This window comes from Lemur catta, chromosome 3, assembly GCF_020740605.2.
Source record: "Lemur catta isolate mLemCat1 chromosome 3, mLemCat1.pri, whole genome shotgun sequence".
Classification (NCBI taxonomy): domain Eukaryota; kingdom Metazoa; phylum Chordata; class Mammalia; order Primates; family Lemuridae; genus Lemur; species Lemur catta.
This window is the reverse complement of record NC_059130.1, coordinates 121,795,499-121,817,551: the sequence shown is the minus strand read 5'-3', so window position 1 is coordinate 121,817,551 and position 22,053 is coordinate 121,795,499. Positions and strand designations below refer to the sequence as shown.

The 22,053-nt window shown below is 57.9% G+C and overlaps 1 protein-coding gene across 2 annotated transcripts in view; it reads left to right on the top strand.

Annotated features, from left to right (window-relative positions):
- The window catches only part of CAMTA1 (calmodulin binding transcription activator 1), an 825,382-nt gene that overhangs the window by 706,547 nt on the left and 96,782 nt on the right, over positions 1 to 22,053 (top strand). For both annotated transcript variants that reach the window (XM_045546243.1, XM_045546242.1), the window contains one exon: positions 11,547 to 11,700. In XM_045546243.1, coding sequence (XP_045402199.1) covers positions 11,547 to 11,700 — 154 coding nt within the window. The remainder of the gene's footprint in view (positions 1 to 11,546; positions 11,701 to 22,053) is intronic.

Below are 22,053 nucleotides of genomic sequence, written 5' to 3'. Positions count from 1 at the left end.
AAAGAGGAACCCGGAACACATTAAAAAAACATACAGCCCAATTTAATCATGATTCCTCTAAAACAATTGCTGGAATCTCACCGTTACAGTTGCCAGAGCATAAAAATCCTGTAGATGCTTGATGGGCCGGGCACGGCTCATCCCTGTCTGCCTTCACGGCCCGCCCGTGTGTCAGTAGGGAGAGAGCTTTGGGACTTAGGTCTTTGGCAGGACTCAGTGGAGGGGCTCCCGGGTGCTCCCCCAGAGCACGGGGAGGGGGACCCCAGTCCCAGCCTCTCAGACTTCACCGCTGAGAGAACCTGCCCCGCCAGCCTCACCGCCAGGACGATGCTAAACAGAAAGGTACGCTCTGAGCTGAGCTCAGGGTCCCTTTCCAGCCACCAGGGATCTCAGGACCCGATTCACCCTCAAAGCTGTGCAGGAACACGTTGGCCAGGAAGCCAGCCTTGTTCTGAATGTCACTTGGGGTGTGTGACAGCCCGCTCTGCCCCTCTGCATATTCTTTCTGCGAAGCAAGGGGGGTGCAATCATGAGTTTCAGAATGGACAGAAACATCAGGAAGGGAGCACAGGTAGGAAGCCAGCAGGGGGTCCCTGTCCTCTTTCCCTGTCTGCTGGGAGACACTGGGCAAGTCACAGTCTTCCTGGCTCAGTTGTCCCAACTGGAAATAGAAGGGGACGGATAAGTTGGCCTGGATGGTCCCTAAGTTTCCCCCACCTTTATCATCTTCTGTTCCAAGAGGTTCATCATTTGTAGGATCCTTGAAGATCTTTCATGCATAAATTAAAATACATGAAGCATCCAGGAGGTGAATAATAATCACTAGAGAAGGGCTTGAATGGCCTGGAGTTCCTGAAGGACCGGCAAGGTGCTTGCTGCCTGTCCCATCCAGACAAGGGCCAGAAATGGTCCCAGGGTCCCAGGGGACTCCCACACATTCAGGCCATGGGGCAGGACAGGGTTGGGTGGTGAGCTCTTTAATTCATAGAGACTTATAGAATACTTCTCAAGGAAATATAGCTTTATTTTCTTCCAGCATTTGGAAGATAGTCAAGAATTGTCTCTGAGATCCTGTTTTTATGCTTAGACATGAATGGCTGGTGTTTCGCTCATCAAAATCCCTCCAACGGCTTGAGCATCCCTTGGACATAATGACGCTTCCTCAACGTTTGAAAAGAATTTCTTCACTTTGCCTAGATGGGCTCCTGTCTTAAAGAATTATACCTCCAAAATAAGCAATGTCTGAGTCCCCTTGGTTTTGCTCCACATATAAGTTCTATAAGATCATAGGGAAACTTTGTCTGTAGCAATAGCACAAGATGAAGTAACACTGGTTCGAGAGGTCAGTCAAGTGATGCCTGGCAGTTTTGAAGCTTTACTGTTTAGGAGTAAAGCGCTCTCCAAATGCTTTATCTCACTTAATCTTCACACCACCTCAGGAAATGTGCTATTATTCTCTCTATTTTATAGGTGAGGAAACTGAGGCATAGCGATGTGATTGCCAAAGCTCACAGTTAGGAAGGAGCGGAACCCAGAATTGAACCCAGACAGTGGTCTCCAGAGCACACACTGTCAACCACTTTGCTTCTTCAGCATGGGAACCATGTGGGCTCCAGGGTGGGCTTTGGCTGGTTACTTAATTCTTTATGCTTTAGATTTCTTGTGTGTAAGGTAGAGATGATCAGAATCTGTCCTGCCTTATGGGGTTGTTGTGAGGATTAAACGAGCTGTCTTGTGAGGTACTTAGCACCTGGCACCTGGAATACACCAGACTAAAGAAATGATAGTTCTCAGTAATCATAGGGGTGGCGGTAGTTGTAACCAGAGGATAGTCTGAATTATATAGTGGAGAGAGTTACTGGCTTAGCAAAAAGAAAATACGTGATTTTTTTAGGAGTTAGGGTTCTTGGCTGATGCAAAAGAAAATTCAGCTTGAACTGACTTCAGGGTAAAAGGAAATTTAGAGATTCAAGTTCCTGAAAAGTCTTGAGGTGCTCTGGCTTCAGGCATGACTGGATCCAGGGGTTCAATGAATGGCATGGAGGCATAGTGTCTCCTTCCCTCAGCTCGGCCTCCTCCAGGCAGCTCCCTTCTTGGACTCCACGTGCTGGCCAGAGATGGCTTCTAGGATCACTAGGTTTCATCCTCCCAGGTTCAAGTCCAGCAGGAAAGCGTATCCCCGCCTCCTGGTGGCTCCAGCCAAAGTCCCAGGATTAGCTCTGATCGGCTCTGGAGGGGCCACGAGTCTACCCCTGAGCCAATCAGCATGGCCCAGAGAAGGCAGGGCTCCGACTGGCCAGCCTGAGTCCCATGCTCCACCCTGGACTGAGTGGGAGGCAGGTGGCTGGTTTGCTAAAGAAAATTTGGATACTTTTATCAAAAGAACACCATTTGTGCTGGAGTTGGGTCCAGCCCTCCTTCCCATTAGCCATGTGGCCGTGAGCACATCATGTGGCACCTCTCAGTCCAGGGGGGATGGTGGCACAAGCCCAACTTCCTCCAGAGCTGTGGAGGGAGCAGATGGACAGGAAAAGCTCCGGAGCACATCAGTCACTCTAGAGATGCTGCGATGACTGTGTGGTGCCATTGTCATCTGATGGGGTTGACTCACTGCCTAATGGGCTCTGCTCGGGCACAGCGGCCATGGGAGCAGGACTGGGGTGCACGTCCTTGTAGAGGGTGGGAGAGATGGGGGGTGCTGTGGACTTGGCTTCCAGCCTTCCGGGAGGACATTGCCAAGTCTAGCCACAGGCAGGGCCTCTCTGAGGCTGGGGAGAAGGAGGCCATGTGGGCTGTGGATCTCCCTGGGCAGGGAGAGGAGGGCAGAGGAGGAGGGACTGCTGCCCGCCAAGAACTGCTCACGAGCATCCTCGGTGTCTGCCGGGCCAGGGCGGCACACCTGGGCAGGACCTTTTCCCTATAGGAGTTCTCTGTGTCCCAGCAACAGGCCCTTGTCCTCTTATCTTAGGGCTGCTTGAAGCAACTCTCACAGTGATCTCTAATAAATCAAAAATTAGTTCAAGGTGAGAGCAGGAGAGACAAACAGGACACAAACCAACAATCTCATCCAAGCTCGGGCTGTGCCAACTGCAGGGCACAGGCAGCCTGTGTCCCTGACAAGTCCCTGGCAGGTAACAAATGGATGGGTGGGCACCGAGCACCCCGGCTGACACTGCCAGCCCTGGGTTCCACCCTGGGGAGGCACCAAACGTTATGGCACTGCCTGGATTTGGGTCCCAGAGAGACATGACCCCAACATCCCGGTCTCCTTCCGTAACGCCTCAGGACCAGCCATCTGCGAACTAATGTCACCCATTTTAGAAAAATCTCTCTACATTTTTCAGCCCATGTCTCCCTTGGAATAATGAATCTCATACGTTTGCTGCCTGCTGTGTAGTGTGATTGTGCTAAAATTACCTCCCTGGGCTCTGGGGGAGGGGAACCCTTATTCTCAGCATTCGGGGATCCAGAGATAAAGCACTTTCTGCTTCTCCCCTTTCTGACCCAGGAGACTTGAGTCATTCTCTGCTCTTGTCTCTCTGGACAGAGAAGCCCTTGTCTCCGGTTTCCCAGGGCTGCCTGCATCTCCTCTGCCGATGTTCCCTTCCCCAGCACTCGCTCTTCCAGGTCAAGGTCTGCAACCCAGACAGCCGCTGCCGCTGCCTTCCCAGCCCGCAGGCTGGGCCCCGTCTCCAGGCTGGGCCCTTTCTGCCCACGGCTCTGGGCCCGTGGCTCCCGGGTCTGCCCATGGCGGTTTGGCCCACCGGCCTCCGTGGGCAGCTGGCTCGCTTCTCCCGAGCCTTGCGCTGGGATCCATCTGTCGCTCTTCTATCTACCAGGACGACCTCTGAGAGCCTTCGTTACCCATAAAAGTTTAGTGTCCTCTGCGAACATGGAGATTTTATTGGACATTTCTTCCCCCAGCTCATTTGTAACGATTTTAAATAAGGCGAGGCCTGGCCCCCACCCAGCGTGTGCTGTTGGGCAGCCAGGTCTTGCTGCGCCATAGAAGGTCCTTCCCAGCAACGTCCGTCCAGAGTGGCTGGACCTTCTCGGGGCCTTTCAGTAGAACTGTATCAGAGGCTTCTGGAAAGTCCAGACAGCTGGGATCCTCTGGCTCCTGTCAAAGCCCACGCACCTTTATCTGCCCAGGGAGGTGGTGAAACCTCAGTGTCCTCTGGGAGTCGAGGACGTGCCAGCACCCTGCTGGGCTCGGTCCCCCACTGTTAGCGCCTCCTTCCCACATGGCTCCAGGCTGGAGGAGGCAGAGCAAGACAGTGCCTGAGCCGGCGTCGTTCCCACAACCCCGCACCAGGTGGAAATTGTTTAACTATATTCCCATGACTGGAAAATTCTGGTAATTGTGTAATAACAACAGCAGCAGCACTCAGCGATTACCCAGGGTTTTTCATCTTCAGACCACTTTACCCACATTAACTAATTAAGTCTCCCGGCCTCCCTCCAAAGCAGGGAAGGGCTGCCGGCCCAGCCTCCCGCCGGTGCACGCGCTTAATGAGGGCAGCCCGTCAGAAGGGGCTGCGGGGGCTCCGCTCGCAGGGCCCTCCAGGCCTCCTGCTGGTCATCGCTCGGAGTCCCCGGCCCTGCTGAGTGCTGGCGAGGACACAGGGAGGTTTCCTGTGTGTCTTGCCACGCCGACCGCGAGGGGGAATCCCGGCACTCAGCACTGATGTAGGGCCTGCTCCCGGGAGGAGCCCTGCTGACCACTGGCCCTGCCTATTCCTGGGGGCACCGGGGCCCCTCTCCTGGCTCCTACTCCCTCCCTTCTCTTTTTGCTTCTCCTTTAACCTCCCAACTCTGAGGACCTGGATCTGCCTCCAGTTGCCGGGTGCTCAGCTCCAGGTCTCGTTCCTCGTGGCTGTTCCCCCGCACACCCCTGCCTGACCACAGAGGGTGTCCTGACTACTGCGTGCCCTCGACGTGGAGACAGGGACATCTGCATCCTTGGTCCCACCCCAAGGAGCTTCCAGACCAGCACAGGAGTCTTCCAGCCCCATCCTTGTTCCCACCAGCTCCCTGCACCCAGGTGACCCGGCCAGGCAGCCTGGGCCCGTTCTAGCTCTGGCACCGACACTGGGCTGCCGCCGCCAGGGCACTGAGGCAGAGTGTGCAGCTCCCCCCCCCGGGGTGTCCAGGAGCCCTGCAGAGCCCCAGGGTGGCAAAGGGGTGGGGTGGGGATAGAGGCTCTGAGCTCAGGGCTGGATTTGAATCTCAGCACCCTCAAACGCACGCTCCTTTCTGTGAATGGGGATAACAATAGCACCTGCGTCCATCAGTGTTGAAGAGACTAAAGGAGGAAACACACATGTGGCTTGGATGTGGCGCACAGCATGCAGCTGACACTCGGAAAGCCATCTTTGCAAGCAGAAGTGCCCACTGGGCGGGCTGCATGCTGTGCGCGCGGGCCTGCTTCTGCCCCAGAGCAGCCCCCAGCACACGCCAGGCACGGCAGCACAGTGCGGCAGCTCAATGCATTGGCGCCATGAGGGCCTTTTTCACTCTGTGGCAGGGAAGAGAGAACTAAGAGGGAGGCAGCAGCCTCCAGGGGACGGCAGATCCCAGGAGACCTGGGCTGCAGGTGCCAACCCGCCCTGGCCCTTGTCGGGGAGCAGAGCTCCCTCCACCCTGCCCAGGCCTCAGCTCCAGGCCCTCAGGCCTGCTCAGCCCTCCCCACACCAGCCCCCTTTCTGGTGGGACCATCGACCCCCACCTCATGCCTTTATCCAGAGCAGAGAGGACAGGTGCCCAGCTGCCCAGGGTAGCTGGGACACGGGCAAGAGGATTTTTCTCTGCCTTGCAGCCTAGTGGCACCACAGCGCTGAGCCACCTGCCGTCATCATTTATTCACTCCCCAATAAATCCTGCCCTTCCTCCTGCCTGCTCCGCACTCCTGTTTCATGGGCTCCTACCCTCATTGTTTATTAAGCACCCAGGTACAGGGAAGGCTGTGCCTCTGAAGATAGGGCTATGGGGCGTTCAGAATCTGCATAAATGGCGCTAATATGACAAATGCAATGATAGAATGGGCTCGTGGTGCAAACCATGCTGATTTCTCGCTCGCGCCCCTCCTCCCCCCCGGCACGCACAAGCCCGTTTCCCGTGCCCCCGCGCAAGTGGGGGGGTGTGTGCCACTATTACATGCTATTAGGACTTTCTGGGTAATATATACATTTTCACTATCACACGGCCTCTCTCCTCCATTTTTCATGAGAACTGGCACGAGATTAATGACTGAGCCCCAGAAGAAACGGAACGCCATGCCACTCTGATTTATTGACCACTTAGCGTTGATGAAGCTGCAAACAAGAGTCAAACAGATGTTGCAGCTGCATTTTTCTTTATCAAAACCAACAGCTTTTTGCATTTTTAACCACTTCTTGCATTGCCGGCCTGCTTACTCCACAGAAAGGGGTGCTGGCTCTGGGCTTCCTCCTTCCCAGCGGAGGGAGAGGAGTCAGGGCCAGGCTGTGGGACGCCACCTTGCATCCTGCTGCCCAGCAAATCAGCCCCGGGAATGGCCACGAGGAAAACGTGAGCTCCACGAGGCTCCCGCTCTGGGTGACTTGGGCCCCCTCGGCAGGTCTCTGGCGAAGAGCCCACACTGCAGCGTCAGCCGACTCCAGGGCCTGCTATGTAAACCCCGGGGTGGGCTCAGCACGCAGGGGCACCCAGCCCGGCTTCCCTCTGCAGACTGCAAGGCCTCCCCCACCTCCATCCTATGCTGGTAGCACATTCCCGGACACCATTTAGCAGGCAGTGTTGAAGGAGAGTGCTGGCCAGGGGTCAGGCCCGACCCGAGCACTTCACCTGCTCCCGCCTCCTTCCCCGTGAGGTTAAGGCCAGTTGCCCCCGTGTCCCTAGCTCTGAAGAGTGGACCCTGGGCTCGGTGAGATCAGGTGCTGGCCAAGGGGGAGCACTTGTTTCCAGCTCTGCCCTGGGCCTTGCCCCCTGTGCCTCCCTCAGAAACCAGGGGTCACGGGAGCTGTGGGGAGCTCACTGAGGGCTGGGGAGAGCTTGGCACCCCCCCAAGTCTGCGCCGCCCCCCACCCATGGCTGCTGTTAGCTTGGATGTCCCACATCTCTCTGCTGCACCTTTCTTGTCTGTTTCTCTCTCTCCCTCCTTCCTCCTTCCCTCCGCCACTCTGCATGTCCCTCCTGCCCCAACTCCTGGCCTGAGGTCTATCCTGCAGGCCTTGATGCTGCCATGAGGGGGGCTGTCTTGGTGCCAGGAGCCCTCGCCAGCATGGCCCGATCACGGCCGCTGGTGTCTGAAGGATGAACTGGGGGAGGGGGGGTGCAAGAGGGGAGACCGGGAGGGGGGCTGCAATCCGACGTCTGCGGGAGAGCAGGTGGAGGCTTGGACTCCGCGGTGGCAGGTGTGGGGGCCGAATGGGCGGGTCCGCCTCACGGGGGAGAGAACTGGCAGGACGTGGTGGTGGGCTGGGTGGAGGGCAGGGACGGAATAAGACAGAGGACGCCCAGTTCCAGCCTGGGCTGCTGGGGGACCCGCGTGCCTTTCGCCCTTGCGTGCAGCCCCAGATGGGCCAGGTGTGCGGAGCTGACGTCGGAGGTCTCGTGCCCTGCCCGGAAGCTGTGGGTATTTTGAGGCCTCCAGGGGGACCAGTCGGGCAGGTGAGCCAGAGCAGAGAGAGAGGTGGGGCTGGAGAGAGAAATCCGGAGTCCCTGGGGTGTGCTGGGTGAGGTCCCCAAGGAGACAGAGGGAGACGAGTGGGCCAGAGAGCAGGTGGGGGAAGGGTGGAGCGAGAAGGGCCCTAGAGGAACGGCGTCTGCACAGCAAGAGGAGAACCAGGGCAAACTGGGCTGGCAGCGGTAACGTGAGTTTTAGGCGGGTGACCATCCACTGGAAGTTCCACTCTGGTCATTCCCTCGGGAATGACATCAGGCTTTGGTCTGGTGCGGTTTCGGCGGCAACTGATACTGAGAACAGCAGGGCTTGCGTCCGCCCAGGTGGCCCCTTTCCGAGGCCCTGCCCGGCCCGACAGCAGCCGGCGAGAGAGGCAGGGGCACTGCCTCCGTTTATGGGTGAGAAGCTGGAGGCACTGAGAGGGAGGGTGGGATCTCCTAGTCCACAGCTCTTTCTAGAAGGTTCCGGAACTTCTCTGAGACTTTTACTTATCTTTGGCTTCCCCCAGCACCAGCACTGCCACAGACCACCCCAGAAGGCTCCCTCCCCATGGCTTTTGACACTAACCAGGCCTCTGGGACATTCGGGGGCTCAATTCCGCAGCCCAGGGAGAGCCTCGCGACAAGCTCTCAAACCCTCTCCCAACCCGGGAGGCCCGACCTGGGCCCTGAACCCAGAGAAACAGGAGAGTGGCCCCTGCAAGTCGCAGGCAGCCTGGCGCCCCAGTGGTCCAGAATCAAGGATCGGGAGCCCGGGGGGGCGGGGGGGGGGGGCCTCTGACATTGTTATGAGCACTCCATGAAACTGATACATTAGGACTCTAAGGCAAATATATTTTTCTGCCAAAAACACCCAATAAAATGTACAGCTAATTAATAAAATCGCAACGTTGCCGGGAAGTGATGTGTGCCCCAAATTTCCAAAAATACCTCCATCAGTCTGTGTCTTAACACCAGCCCCAAGCCAGGAAGTCATTACTTAACATTCCAGTCGAGAGTTCCAGCGACAGGAACTCCAGCCCTGGGATGGAAGCCATGCGGCTGCCCACTCCTGCGCCTCCTAATCCCAAACCCATCCCCAAGTCCCTCCAGGGCCTGGGACTTCCTGCTCACTGTGCCAAAGCAACCGAAGAAGTGCAAGGCCTAGGGTGGAGGCTCCCAGGAGGGGACCTCTGTGCCAGGCACGTGCCTGAGTTGAGAGGATCTATCATCCCCAAGTCAGTAGTTACTGATGTGGGGTCTGCTGACCACTGATCTGTGAACCCCTGAAGGGAGTGCTGATGTGCCTTGGGGCGTTTTAGGGGGATAAGTGTAGGGTGTCCACAGCCTCTGTCAGAGCCTCAGAGACTTCAGACCCAGAAAGGGTTAAAAACCAGCCTTGTATCTTAGCCTCCTAGCAACAGCTCCGTGTTCAGAAAGGCTTCCCTGCCCTTGGTAGACCCAGAAAACTGAAGCCAGATGTCAGCAGAACACAAGTGTGGGAGGGGTGAGGACAGGAGGTCATAATTCAGCCTCATTCGATTCTACAAACCTGAAATGAGCACCGGTTATTGCTGGACACTGTGGCATCTCCAGGGCACTATTCCTGGGGTTGAGGAAATAAAGTAGATGTACGGACAGTTAAGACACGAAACCAGCCACCATCCTGCTATGGCAGAGGGAGAGGGTGAGGTATCAGGGAAGGCTTCCTGGAGGAGGAAAGATCCTGGTGCCTGTGTTCAGAGAATAGGTGGAAGCTGGTGATGCAGATGGAGGCTGGGCCCTGCAGGAGACAGTGGGGCTTCCTGGGCTAGGAGCCTCGCGGGGTGAGGTGAGCGACAGCCTTTGCTCCCCTGGCCTCCTGCAGCCAGTCCCAGGTGCCCAGGCTGCGCTCAGCAGGGCTGTGGGGCAGGAAGCTGCAGCCCTTTCATCCCCCAGGCCTCTGACATCCCGGCTCCCTCCTGCGGCCGGCAGGGCTCTGCTCTGGGGGCCAGATCAGAGGCAGCCCCACAGCCCTTTGATCATCTTGCTCAGCAGCTGCACGGTGGCGGCCTGGCCCAGGCTCCCGTGGGAGCCACAGCGTGGGGAGGCACCGGGCTGGGACTCGGTGCACTGCCCCACCTCTCCTCTGTTAGCCCGTCTGTGCCGTGGGCAGAGCAGAGCTACCCAACCCACGGACTTGTCGGGCACATTGCCAGGACAAAGTGAAGTGGGAGGTGGCGAAGAACTTGAGCCAAGCACAAAGAGGCCACCAGATGTCCTGGCAGGACCTGAGTCTGGAGCCAGAAGCCCCGTAGCGCTCGGCTCTGCCCCTCGCCAGGCACATAGCTTGGGGCGAGTCACAACCTCAGCGTGCGGCCGTGACCTCATTGTGCGGAGGGCGCCGCGCCCGGCCCTGCCCGCCGGCCTCCCCGGCCAGCACGGGCACCAAATGAGATAATGGCTGGAAAGTGCTTGGAAGAGAATAAAGTGCTGCGCCGATGTCAGGGATTATCATTATTATTAAGGAGCGTGATTACCGCAATCCAGAAAAGCCGCCAAACAAGGAGGCTCCTGCTCGTGGTGATTTAATTTCCTGGTTAACTGAGCGTTGGCAGGAAAAAAACCGTGTTTCCACCCTTATTGAAAATCTTTTTAAATTATGCCAGTCTACTTTCTTGCACTGGGCATGGTGTGTCGTGAGTCTTTGTCCATTAACGGTGTGATTGATTCATATATTCATTTACAACTCTTGCTCTGACACATCCAAAAAAACAGCTTTGGATACGCTTCCTCCTGCCTGGGGTCCTGCCCACGCCGGGAGCAGCGCAGGACGGGGCTCCCCCACCCCTTTTCTCACTGGTCCCTGCAGCCTCTTAATACGGCGTCATGTTTCCTTAGGACGATGCAAGGAGAGAATGCTTCCAGAAACACCTTCTGAAGGGTTAAGCCAGGTTCTTCTGGGTGGATCCAGATGCATCTATAAAGTGACAGGATTGTTTTGTAACAGAGTCATCAGGCCTGACGTGGCCAAATAAACAGTCCTGCTTTCTGGGAGCCACAGGAAAGCTCCCGAAAACCCCATGCGCATCACAGCATAGCTATTGCCCCATGAAGTCCCCTTGACATGTCAGTGTCAGAGCTCAGGTGGCAGAAAGGGACAGAGGATATTCTGAATGGAATCTGATGGCAAGAGGCCGACTCTTTTAAATAAAACCATTTTGAGACAAACTGGGCCCTGGAGGTCCTCAGACCGGGAGTTCTTCCCAGGGTAAGCTCCAAACGGGCTTCCGGGGGGAGTTCCAGGGATTCTGAAGGCCACCTGGGTGATGCGTAGACGGAAAGTGCTGGATGGCGGGCTGCTTGCGCAGGGAGAAGCCCGTAGGCTTAAGGGTAGAGGGGCTCAGCCCTTAGAAGCAGGGCACCTTCGGCTCCGGGAACTTCTTTTCCCTTTGGAAAGACGAGGTGGCTGGGTGAGGGACACCCGGCAAGCTGTGACGAGGAAATGCATGTACGGCATGAAGCAGGGGGCCAGTGACCCCAGGGGTGGCTGTTGGTGCGAGGTGGGGACGCTGGGCTGGAGATACAGTTTGACCTCACGTCTGTGGCCCTCAGTTACCTTTCAGCTGCTGAGTAGGACAGCGGTTCTCAAGTGGAGGTGATTTTGCGCCCCAGGGGACATTGGGCCATGTCGGAAGACTTTTCCAGTTGTCACAGCTGGAGGGGACAGGGCTGTAACGGCGGGTGGAGGCCGGAAAGCCGCTCACATCCTGCAGTGCAGCCCCCGCAGCAGAGAGTCCTTGGCGCCGGGTCAGCAGCGCCGAGGGGACTCGTCTGTGCCTGCGCCTGCCGGGGAGCCGGGGGGGCCCGACCAAGGCAGGCTCTGTGCCACCCTCATGCTGCCAGTCCCTGTGCTCTCCCCACAGAACCCCGACATCGTCCTGGTGCACTACCTGAACGTGCCGGCCATCGAGGACTGCGGCAAGCCCTGCGGGCCCATCCTCTGCTCCATCAACACCGACAAGAAGGAGTGGGCAAAATGGACGAAGGAAGAGCTCATCGGGCAGCTGAAGCCCATGTGTGAGTAGCCTCAGCCGGCCCGGCGCCCACACTGGGGACCAGGCTGGTGCCGTCCAGGTGGGGCCAGGAGGGTGCTCCGTGGCCTCGGGGACCTGGCTGTGGAGCCCCACCTCGCTCAGATGATGGTGTCACTGTGAACTTGACTCTGTAATGTTCACACCCTTCCCGCCTCCGCTTGGGCCTCAGGAGCTCCCCACACAGCAAGCAGGGTGCAAAATGTCGGGCCCACTCGGGCAATGCAGCAAGTGAGGTTCAGAGACACAGAGCAACATAAGCAAGGGGCAGAGGCAAGAGTGGGGCACCACACACGGGCGGGGGGCAGGCCAGACCTGCCCTCCCCTGCCTCAGCCTGTCTGTGCTGGCTCTGGGCTCAGCCGCCGCCCGCTGGACACAGGACCTGCCTCAGCTCCCAGGCTGGGTGGCAAATGGATGATGGTAATTGAGCTGGATTTCATTTTGTCAGCAAAGTGGTGCTTTCTGGAGCATCTGTCAGGTGCAAATCTCTGAATGCAAAACACCAAGCGAGTCAGGAAGCTGGGGCTCAGCCGGTACCTAGTTTCCACGGGCCTCTCCTGCCCCCGGACAGCTGGGCTCGGGGAGAACAAACACGGGGCTGCCGGACCCGGGAAGAGCCTGGGGGCTGCCGAGTGCCGGCCACAGGGCCCACGGGGCTCAGGAATCTTGATCACTAAGGCTCAGGGCAAAGACCTGTCCTGCAGAGAGGGTGGGACAATGGGTCACTGCACCCAGTACTCCCCTTGGGGCTGGGCTGGAGGGGAGAAGCAGCCGTTTGTCACCACATACAGGGAAGGAACTAAAATGTCCTTTTGGCAGCCAGGGGGAAGGTCCTGTCCCTGGGAGGGTGCAAGCTGAAGCCGGGGCACCTGCAGTGACCAGCTAATCCTGAGAGTCCCCTGGGTACTGAGGCTCACGGCTTTGCCCCAGCCTCAAGGTTGGGAGGTCAGGAGGGATGAAGGGGTCTGTGTGGAAGGGGGAAGCCCCCAGTAGGCGACAGCCCAGCCTGCTCAGAGGCTGGACCCAAGACTGTGTGTCGTCACGTGCCGTCCTCCCGAGCCAAGTGCCCCGTGGGGAGGCTCAGGCCAGCCTGGCCTTGGCACTCTTGCCCGGAACCTCAAACCCAGTGGCCCAGGGACCACCCAGAACAAGGCTACCTGCAGTGGAAACCTGCAGTGGGCAGCTCTGACTGCACACCCTCCTTGCTTAGAACCTGAGTGCCCCACTCAGCCTGGCACGCAGCCCTTCACCTTGGGCCCCCACCCCAGCCTCCGCCCTGCACGGACTCACGCGTATTCCACTTTTCGCGGTTCCCCCACCAGAGCCTGCACCGCTCTGCCCTCTGCCTGGCTCTCCCCCACCTCCCCCGACTTCTCTGCCCACCCCCCTCGGCCTTCAGCTCTCAGCGCACACGGCCCTAGCAGGGCTCTCACAGCCCTGGCGCCCAGGCCTCCTGAGTCCCCACAGGGAGGCCTCAGACCGAACTCAGCCTCCCAGAAGGGGCCGCTGAGCCTCTCCAGGGCTCTGCAGAGCATCCAGCAAGGTGGGAAACAGGACGCCAGCTCCCCAAGAGTCTCTCCATTTGCTGCACGGCGGTGGGCATGCAGACGGGCTGAGTGGGAAAGGAACGGGCCCAGCTTTAGCCCACTCCCCCCGGGGGCCTGAGCACCGGACAGAGGCTCCCAGCAGCCTCTTCCCAGGCCAGGCCAGAGGGCCAGGGGCCTGGGGCAATGGCACCAGGGGCCCTGCTGTCAGACCGCCTGCCCACCCCTTCTGACTCAGTGTGTAGGAGGCATCAACCGTGCAGGTTTGCACTGGACATCGGGGGTAGCCCAGCCCACGCTGGGCCCGCTCACGCTTTCTCTGCAGCGGAGCCTGGGCTGGGCTGGCACGATGGCTCTGCTAGCAGTGGGTCCTGATGCCACCTGGCCAGGGCAGGAGAAAGAGTCGGAGCTAGAGAGTCAGGAGGTGGGCATTCGTCCTGGCTCTGTGGCCACCTCTCCGTGTGGCCAGCTCCCCGCTGTAAGTGAGAGAAGGAATCCAACAGTCTGTGCACCAAGGCCAACCACTTCCAGCCAGCTCCAGGGGGCTGCGCCCAGCGGTGACTCAGGGCCTCAGGCTGCTGCCCCCTCTCATTTCCGCAGAGTCACTCCAGGTGGTTCGGGGGCGTCCTGGAGAAGCCTCCCAGGGGAGGTGCGATCGGGGCCTTCCTTCTGGGGCTTAGTTGGTGCTTCCAGATGAGGGTTCGAAACGGGGTGTTTGCCTTGAAAGGGCAGCCAGAGTCCAAGTGCTTGTGCAGCTCGTCAACTCCTCGGGGTTCCCCGTTAGAGAGGGGGGTCCATGCCCAAAGCACGTCTTCAGGGTCAGCCCTTCTGGCCTTTCTGGGTCTGTCATCTGTTTCTTCTTAGGTTACTAGAAGTAGTTCGTGCTGTCAGATTCCTGGCAAATTAGGCCCCTTCGCAGGTGAAAGGCCCTAAGCGCACAGCCTGGGGGGGGGGGGGTGACAAAGTTGCAGGGATCGTGCTAGCCAGGGGTAGCCAGAGGAGGCACCCAGGGAAAGAGAAGCCTTTCGAGACGGGCCTCAAATTCCTCTCAACGCACACAGACAGCCCTTCTATCTTTGCCACTCTCCGTGGCACCTTCCCCGTGCAGGAGCTGCCCGTCTGTCACACGGGAATGCCACCTCCCGGCTGGGGCGGGCGACCAGGCTCCTGAACTCCAGGGAGTGGAAACCAGGCCTGAGTCGGGCTCTGACGTGTAACCAGAGGGAACTGCGAACGCCTGTTCAAAAATCTGCAGTGCTTCAAGAAAATTATGTAAAACTACAACAAACTCCCCATAAATCTAATAACACTTGGCTCTCCGGTGTCCCGGGGGGGAGGGGGATGGGGGAGCCGAGCAGCACACAATCACCCGGCGTGTGCATGCGTGCACGTGGCTGTGCTCACAGAGGCGCGGCTGCGGACACGGCCCTGGAAACACGGCTCCGACAGAAGCTCTCAGTGCCGACCGGGCTGGGACACACACAGGGCACCGGCTGACCGTGCTCGGGGAAGCAGAGGTGCTGAGTGCCAAGAAGGCATCCGATTTGGTTCCAGATCAGGTGTGCCACCCAGCACTGCAGCCAAACACATTAGCTTCATCACATTTTCACATAAATCACATTCCTTCAAAGACTTCACAGTTTGATCTCCTGATGTCTCCAAATTTCTCTGCCCTACAGCAGAGTTGTCAGTGGTTTAATCAAAATGTTGTGCTTATCGGTGGTGAAGGGGACTCTGATCCGCAGCCTTCACCTCACCTGTCGTGAGACAAGGGGGGCCTTGTTCTCACGCCTCGGGAATCTCACGAGCTACAGCAATTCTGAGAATCCCATCCTGATTCTTGCAACGGTGCCCTCTGGTCAGAAGGGGGCTTCCCTTCAACCTGCAATCTCAGGATGCTCCCCGCAGATAAGAAACACAGAAAGAAATGACGATGTCTGATAGGAATTCCCAGTGTATTTCCAAAGATCCTCCCTGTCTCTTGTAATCCCTTCTGTAGTAGTTAGAATATAGGTTCTGCTGCTGTGACAAGGAGCAAAATAACAGTGGCTTAAATGAAATGGAGGCTTATTTCTTATTCACATAGCAGTTCAGGGTTGATGTGGCCACCCCACAGTGTCAGGGATCAGCCTCCCTCCAGCTGGTTGCCCTGCCCTTCCTAGCTTGTTGTCCTCTTTTATGCAGTCCAAGGTGGCTGCTCCAGCTCCTGCCATCACAACTGCATCCCAACCAGTGGCAAGAGGAGAAAATAAAGTTGAGGGCAAGCTTCTACCCTTTAAAGACAGGGCCCAGAAATTGCACACATAATTTCTACTCATATGTCATTAGCCAGAATCATGTCATATGGTCACCCATAGTCGCAAGGGGGTCTGGAAAGCATAGTTTTTTGCTAAGCATTTGCAACCTAACATACTTTGGAGCATAAGGTTCTACATGTGAGTAGAGCCGGGTTCAGCCTGGGCTGCCCCTGCAGGCTTCAGCTGTCTGGCAGATAGTGCGCAGAATTGCTCTTGTGCGTTCAAGGCCTGAGGATGACTGTCTGGGGCTCTGTCTGAGGGCTGTAGTTCATAGAGCTCAAGTGAACATGATCCGAAGTTCAGTATTTCTCACTCTGGAAATTCCGGAGTCTGCCCAATGCAACTGGTCTGAGAGAACACCAGCTTGGCACCCAGCAAGCTCCCGCAGTGTGAGCGAGGGGCTGGGCGGCGGGGTCCTCTTCCCGGGTCAGCCGCCCAGAGAAGACTCTGAGTGGAGAAGACTGACCTGCCAGGAAGCATTCTGTGCCTCAGTCCTGCCAGCCTGGCTGGAAACTTGCCCGGTGATCGTTGGCTGCTCAGAACCACAGTGGTTCTAAACTGCCCTGCCCTGGACCTCCCACCCTCGGCTCAGCCGAGCCTACAGGGAGCCAGAGGGAGCCCGTTCCCCTGGAACGGAGCAGACCCCCTCCCTCTGAGTGCTGTGGCTTTCTGCTCTGCCCCGTCTCCTGGCAGCCCGGGAGGGGACAAACACGCCAGCCATTTCACAGCTAGCAGTCAGTGAGGTCGTACCATCTGGAGTGAGGGATGAGAGCAAGACCTCTAGGCTGTGTTCAGAGCCCTTCCCCAAGTGGCGATCTTGCCCACTGTCCCCACCTGCAGGCTGCTCTAGGAGTGCCCTGCCTGCCAGAAGGCCCTGCACCTCTGACCGAGTCCTGGGCCTTCCTGCAGCCCCTGATGGCCCCAGAGATCACGTGTCACCTCCACCAGCCGCCTCTGGGTGTGGCTCCACTCTGACTGCCTTCCCCAGAGCTCCCACGTCATCCCTTCAGAGTCCTGAGGCATCTGTGTCAGGTGTCCTCAGCGGCACTGGGTGGGCAGAGCAGGTGGCCTGCCTGTGGAGCCAGCACAGGCCAGGCCTCACCCACGCCTGCGCCCGCACCAGCCTGTGCTTGCACACGCATGCACACGCAGCAGCCCCCACCACATAGAGGCACGTGGGTGTGGGGACACACGTGAGCCCAACAGGCGGATGTTTACTTTTCCAGCACCCCTACCCACGTTTTCTCCAAAGGCAAACTCGCCTCTATGGTGGGGTTGACTGTGGGTGGGGGAGGCCCTGGCGATTTGAGATGGAGGCAATGGCGAGTTGAGCTGAGGTGGAGGCCATGGTGAGTTGGGGGTGGAGACTATGGTGAGTGTGGCATGGAAGCCATGGTGAGTGCAGATGGAGGCAATGGCGAGTTGAGGTGGAGGCCATAGTGAGTTGGGGTGGAGGCCATGGTGAGCTGAGGTGGAGGCCATAGTGAGCTGAGGTGGAGGCCATGGTGAGTCCAGACGGAGGCAATGGTGACTTGGAGGTGGAGGCCCTGGAAAGTTGGGATGGAGGCCCTGGCAAGTTGAGGTGGAGGCCATGGTGAGTTGGGGTGGAGGCCCTGGTGAGTTGGGGGTGGAGGCCCTGGTGAGTTGGGGGTGGAGACTATGGTGAGTGGGGATGGAGGCCATGGTGAGTGGGGATGGAGGCAATGACGAGTTAGGGTGGAGGCCATAGTGAGTTGGAGTGGAGGCCATGGTGAGTGGGGATGGAGGCAATAGTGAGCTGGAGGTGGAGGCCATGGCAAGTTGAAATAGAGGGCCTAGTGAGTTGAGATGGAGGCCCTGGCAAGTTGGGGGAGAGGCCATGGTGAGTGGGGGTGGAGGCCCTGGTGAGTGGGGATAGAGGCCACGGTGAGTGTGGAGTGGAGGCCAGGGTGAGTGTGGGGTTTGAGGGGCTATCATTACTCATCTGCAGCCCGTTGGTGTGGCTGGGAGCCAGGGTCTCAGGCCCCCATGGCTCTGAGAAGGAGCCTCACCCTATCCTCCGAGTTCCTGGAAGGCCAGTATTGCAAGATGCCACAAGTTCCAGGACCTAGCAGAGGCCAGGGTGGCTGTAGACGGGGACCCCGTATTGCTGTGCAGTGGCTGCAGTGGCAGAGAAATCCAACAGGCTAATTAGCAGGCACCTGCCTCCCAGGAGCTGCTGGCCCTCGTCTGAGGCCCACAGAGCCTCCACCCCTTCCTGCACCCGGCCAGGACACACTCCCCGACGCTGACACCCGAGCCTAGGGTTGTATGTTCAGTGCATCTTTTGTTTTCTCGTAATTTTTCAGACAAAGACCAAACATCCAGTAAGGGGGGCTGTGTTTATTTGTTTTGCTTTTTTGCTTAGATTGTAATCCTGGTGATTATAGAATATCAAGAAGTAAAATCAACAAAGGCTCTCTTCTTCCCCGGCCTCACTGAACCGTTCCTGGTCCACTAGCGCCACCTGGTGGCCAGTGGCAGCAGACCGGCTCAGAGATGGGCGCTGCAGGGGACCTGACTTCCCCACCCACAGTGGAGAGCCTGGGGCTGAGGGTCACTGTCCCACCCCTGTCTCTGCACCTGGTGTCTGAGCTGTGAAGGGAGGCTGACGGGGACCTGCTTTATGATTCTGGAGGTATGAGGCTTGATGCGGGCTGGAGCAAGCAGGAGAGGGCGCTGGGGAGAGGCACCTGTTCCCACCTTTGCTCTCCAGCTCTGTCTATCCTGCCCAGACATCACCTGGCTCGCGGCGAGATGGAGGGGCTGGGAGCTTCGCCCCTAACTGGGAGGATGTATGTCTAGATCTCAGCCAGAGCCTGTGCGGGAAGGAGGGACAGCTGGCTAGAAAGTTCCAAAGGCGTTTCCCCCGTGGAGCTCTGGGTGTCATGCCCAGGGGCTCTGTCATGAGAAAGGGTTTGAGGGTTTCTTTCTGGCCTGCAGTGTTTGCTCAGAAGCATTTTCCACACTCCCTACCTCTGAGGTGAGACTCTCAGGATAGAAGTGAGGACAGAAAGTCAGGAGGGGCTCTGGACCCCCTCCCCCTGGGACTGCCCTGTCCCAGGGCTCAGGCAGAGCCCACTGCAGTTGTGCCCGGCATCTGCAAGTCCCAGCAGCGCCTGGGCGGAGACAGCTGGCTCAGCGTTGGCCGGGAGCAGCGATTCCCCCAGGAAGCTCCGGGAGGATGTCAGCGGCAGGCTCCGAGCACCCCCCCACACATTCTGATCCACAGGTCTGGAACGGGCGGAAGAACCTGAGATTTTTAACAAGCAAGGTTCTCATGCTGGACTCCCCAGGACTATATTTCTTGAGGAACCCCAGCCTAAAGCAACCTCCAATGAGAGGCCATCCAAGCAGCCCGGTGCTGGGGAGCAGGACCAACCGCTTCCAGGGCCCAGGGGCCTCTCTGGGAGTCACATGGGTGGGCAGGAGGCAGGCATCGGACGCGGTGCTGAGTCTAGTCTGGACACTGTCCCCAGCACATACAGAGAATTGGGTTTGTAATTTCTGGGTATTCCAGGACCCTACGAGGTCCTTCCATAGACTCTGGGTTAAGAAATACTGGCCTAGAAGTTTCCTTGGTTTGCAGGTGAGCTGTTGGTGCCAGCAAACAGTGGGATCTTGCCAAACACTTGTTGACTTTAACTCATGAGAAATCCTGGAGTCCCACAGAAGGAAGCACGTCTATGTCCCCATGGAGGGCCCAGGGCCAGACGGCAGCTCTGTCCTGAAGAGCAGAGGCCCTGCTCCCACCCATCCCCGAAGACCTGGAGTCAAGGAGGAGGCGGGGACAGCACAGAGGGGACCGGGGAAGATTTACCCGTGCATTTTGCTCTTCCTTTCCAGTAGGAGCTGCCGGCACAGGAGCAGGCAGGGTGGGTTCCTGGAATCTCCAGGTGCAGCAAGTGGGCATCCCAGGAGGGGGGGCTGGGTGCGACTCCTTTTCCTGCTCAGGGATCCAGGTTTGTGCCGACAATGTTCATTTCTCCCTTGGGCTACGTCTTATTGAGCTGATGTGGCCCGCAAGTAGGACTGAAAGAGAAATAGGACTTTTGATTTCCTATCTCTCCCTGCTCCTGTCTGCTCAGGGCTGCTTCGGCGCTGCACACCCCCTGCTATTACAGGAGTCCCCACTTTTGTGGAGCTGCCTCTGTGCTGGTGTTAGGGACACAGCGGCCAGCCTGCGTCCCAGGCCCAACTGCCAGCCAGGGTGATTCTGAGCCCTGCTCAGCTCCAGGGAGAGGTTTTGTTAAATTTAGAATGTGTTGCCAACATTTAGATCTCCAGATTTTCATCCTCTCTTTAAAAGTTGAAGGCTCTGGGCCATGCAGTTAGGGGCTGAGAAGTAGCTAGATGGAGCTGCCGCCCTCTGGAAGCCCGAAGGGGCTCCTGAGTCCAGGGTCACAGAGCAGTCTCACCAGAAACAAGACGGAAGGCGTCCGGAATCCTACTGGTCCCCTGCCACTCCTTCCAAGGGACCTGGAGGGGCTGGACAGACTGCTGGTCACTCCCAAGTCCCTGCTGTCTCTGCCCCCGAGCAGGGCCCGAAAGAACAGGATTCCAGGGGCCACATGGCCCCTGGATGTGGAAGTAACCATCGAAGCTTCTTCCCTCCCTGCCAAACGCTTTTCTCACAGTGCTAGACAATCAGAGCTCCTAGCACGTTCATGCTCCTAGGGTGGGAAGAATTCCCAGCCTGGTGACAATGCCACTTAGCCAATCAGGAGGGTATTCTGAGAACCTCAGGGCAGCTCTGAAATGCCACATCCTCGCCACTTTTTATGTCACTGAGCACCTTAGGGATGTCCGGTGAGGCCAAGTGCAGAGGCAAAGGGAGTGGTGTCCCATCCCATGTGCTCCGTGTCTCCTGGCCTTGGAGCCACTGGTGGCTGCAATCGGCCCTCTCCTGGCTCCTCACCTCTGAGGCCCACCCCACCTGCAGGAAGACCGCCAGGTTAAGCTCTCAGCCCCTGGGCTGTCTGCCCGGCCCTCGGCCTCCACCTTCTCCCAGAGGATGTGTGACGCTGGAAGGAAGCCTGTGCCTCCTGGTGGAAGGGGGAACCTTGCTGCCCCATGTCCCGACAGGGAGAACCAGCAATCCCAGCTCCTCAGGGACACGGATGCGCCCCGCAGCTCGCGCACTGTGAGCACACACTCCGTCCGTCCCTGCTCAGCCTGTGCGCTCCTCGAAATGAGATCTCTGCAGATTTTGTCCTCAGGACCAATAGGAGAATGAGAGTTGAGTGGTGAGATCGGGAAATTGAATAGTATGTGGGTGTCTGGATATGAGAAGTTAAATCTAATGAAAATTTCATCCAGTTGAACCAAGAAATCAGAAGCAGGGCCTTTACTCCTGTCAACAAGAATACAGTGAAAATTAAACCAACCCAGCTGCCATTTCCCATTGACCTTGTCGCCATGGAGACAGCCTCCTAGAGTCAACAACTGGGAAGGACCCAAAGGGCTGCCCAGGCTGTCCCCGGGGGCGCGTGGCTGCTCCTGTGGCCCGCACGTGGTTCATAAGTAAGGTGACCGCACATCCTTGCTCCTCCCACTGCCTGGGCAGATGACACGCCACCCCTTTTCCGTTCCCACGGTGACCCGGTTTGACAAGTTAAATGGTCACCCTCGTTATGGGTCTCTCTTGGGTGGTGGATACCTGGGTGGGAGGAAAGGATGAACCAGGCTGAGGGGGAGGAAAGGGCCCCCACAGCCCTCTGGACAAGGACACTGCCACTTGTACTTGTCACTTGCTCACCACAGCACTAAGAAATCTCTTCCCCCGCAAAGAAAGGCCAAATGTCGATTCCAACAGGTGCTGCCTGTGCTGTTACCGTGGTGACCAACGCTCCAGCCGGACTTACCCTGTCATCCTTCCAGAAATTTCTGCCCCACAGAGCAAAGGGGGCAGGTGGCTGGCTCTCACCCGCTCCTGGGGCCGCAGCGGGCCAAGGGAGCTTCCAGACTTCTCCTTTCTGACTCCTTGTCCGATTCCTCTGCAAACTCTTCCAGACGTGACTTTTCAGAGCAAAAAGCATCATCTCGGGCTTTGCACCCCGGCCTGCTCAGATCTCCCATGGATGCCACCAACTCAGACTCTTGGGTGTGGCGTCCATTTATCTTTTACGGGGAACAATGACATGAATGACACGTAGCCAGCTGGGGGGCATTGAGCTTAGAGGTCTGCCCTGCCCTTCAGGAAAGCTCCACCAGTGCACGGGGAACCACGTCAGGAATGAAAGTTTGCAGCTTCCACAGACAACCAAGAGGAGGCTGCCCCTGACCCCCAAGTCTATCACTCAGTGGGTCCCCTTCCTGCCCCTGCCTCACCCCCAATGGCAGGAAATGCAAGCCAAGAGGCCCTGTATTGGAGCAAAATGCTGCCCCCAGAAGCCCCTTGCTGTGCAGGATGAAGCCTTTCTTCTGCTCCTTTGTCTCTCATAGAAATTTCCCGTAAATGCACCCCTACCCAGGCACTC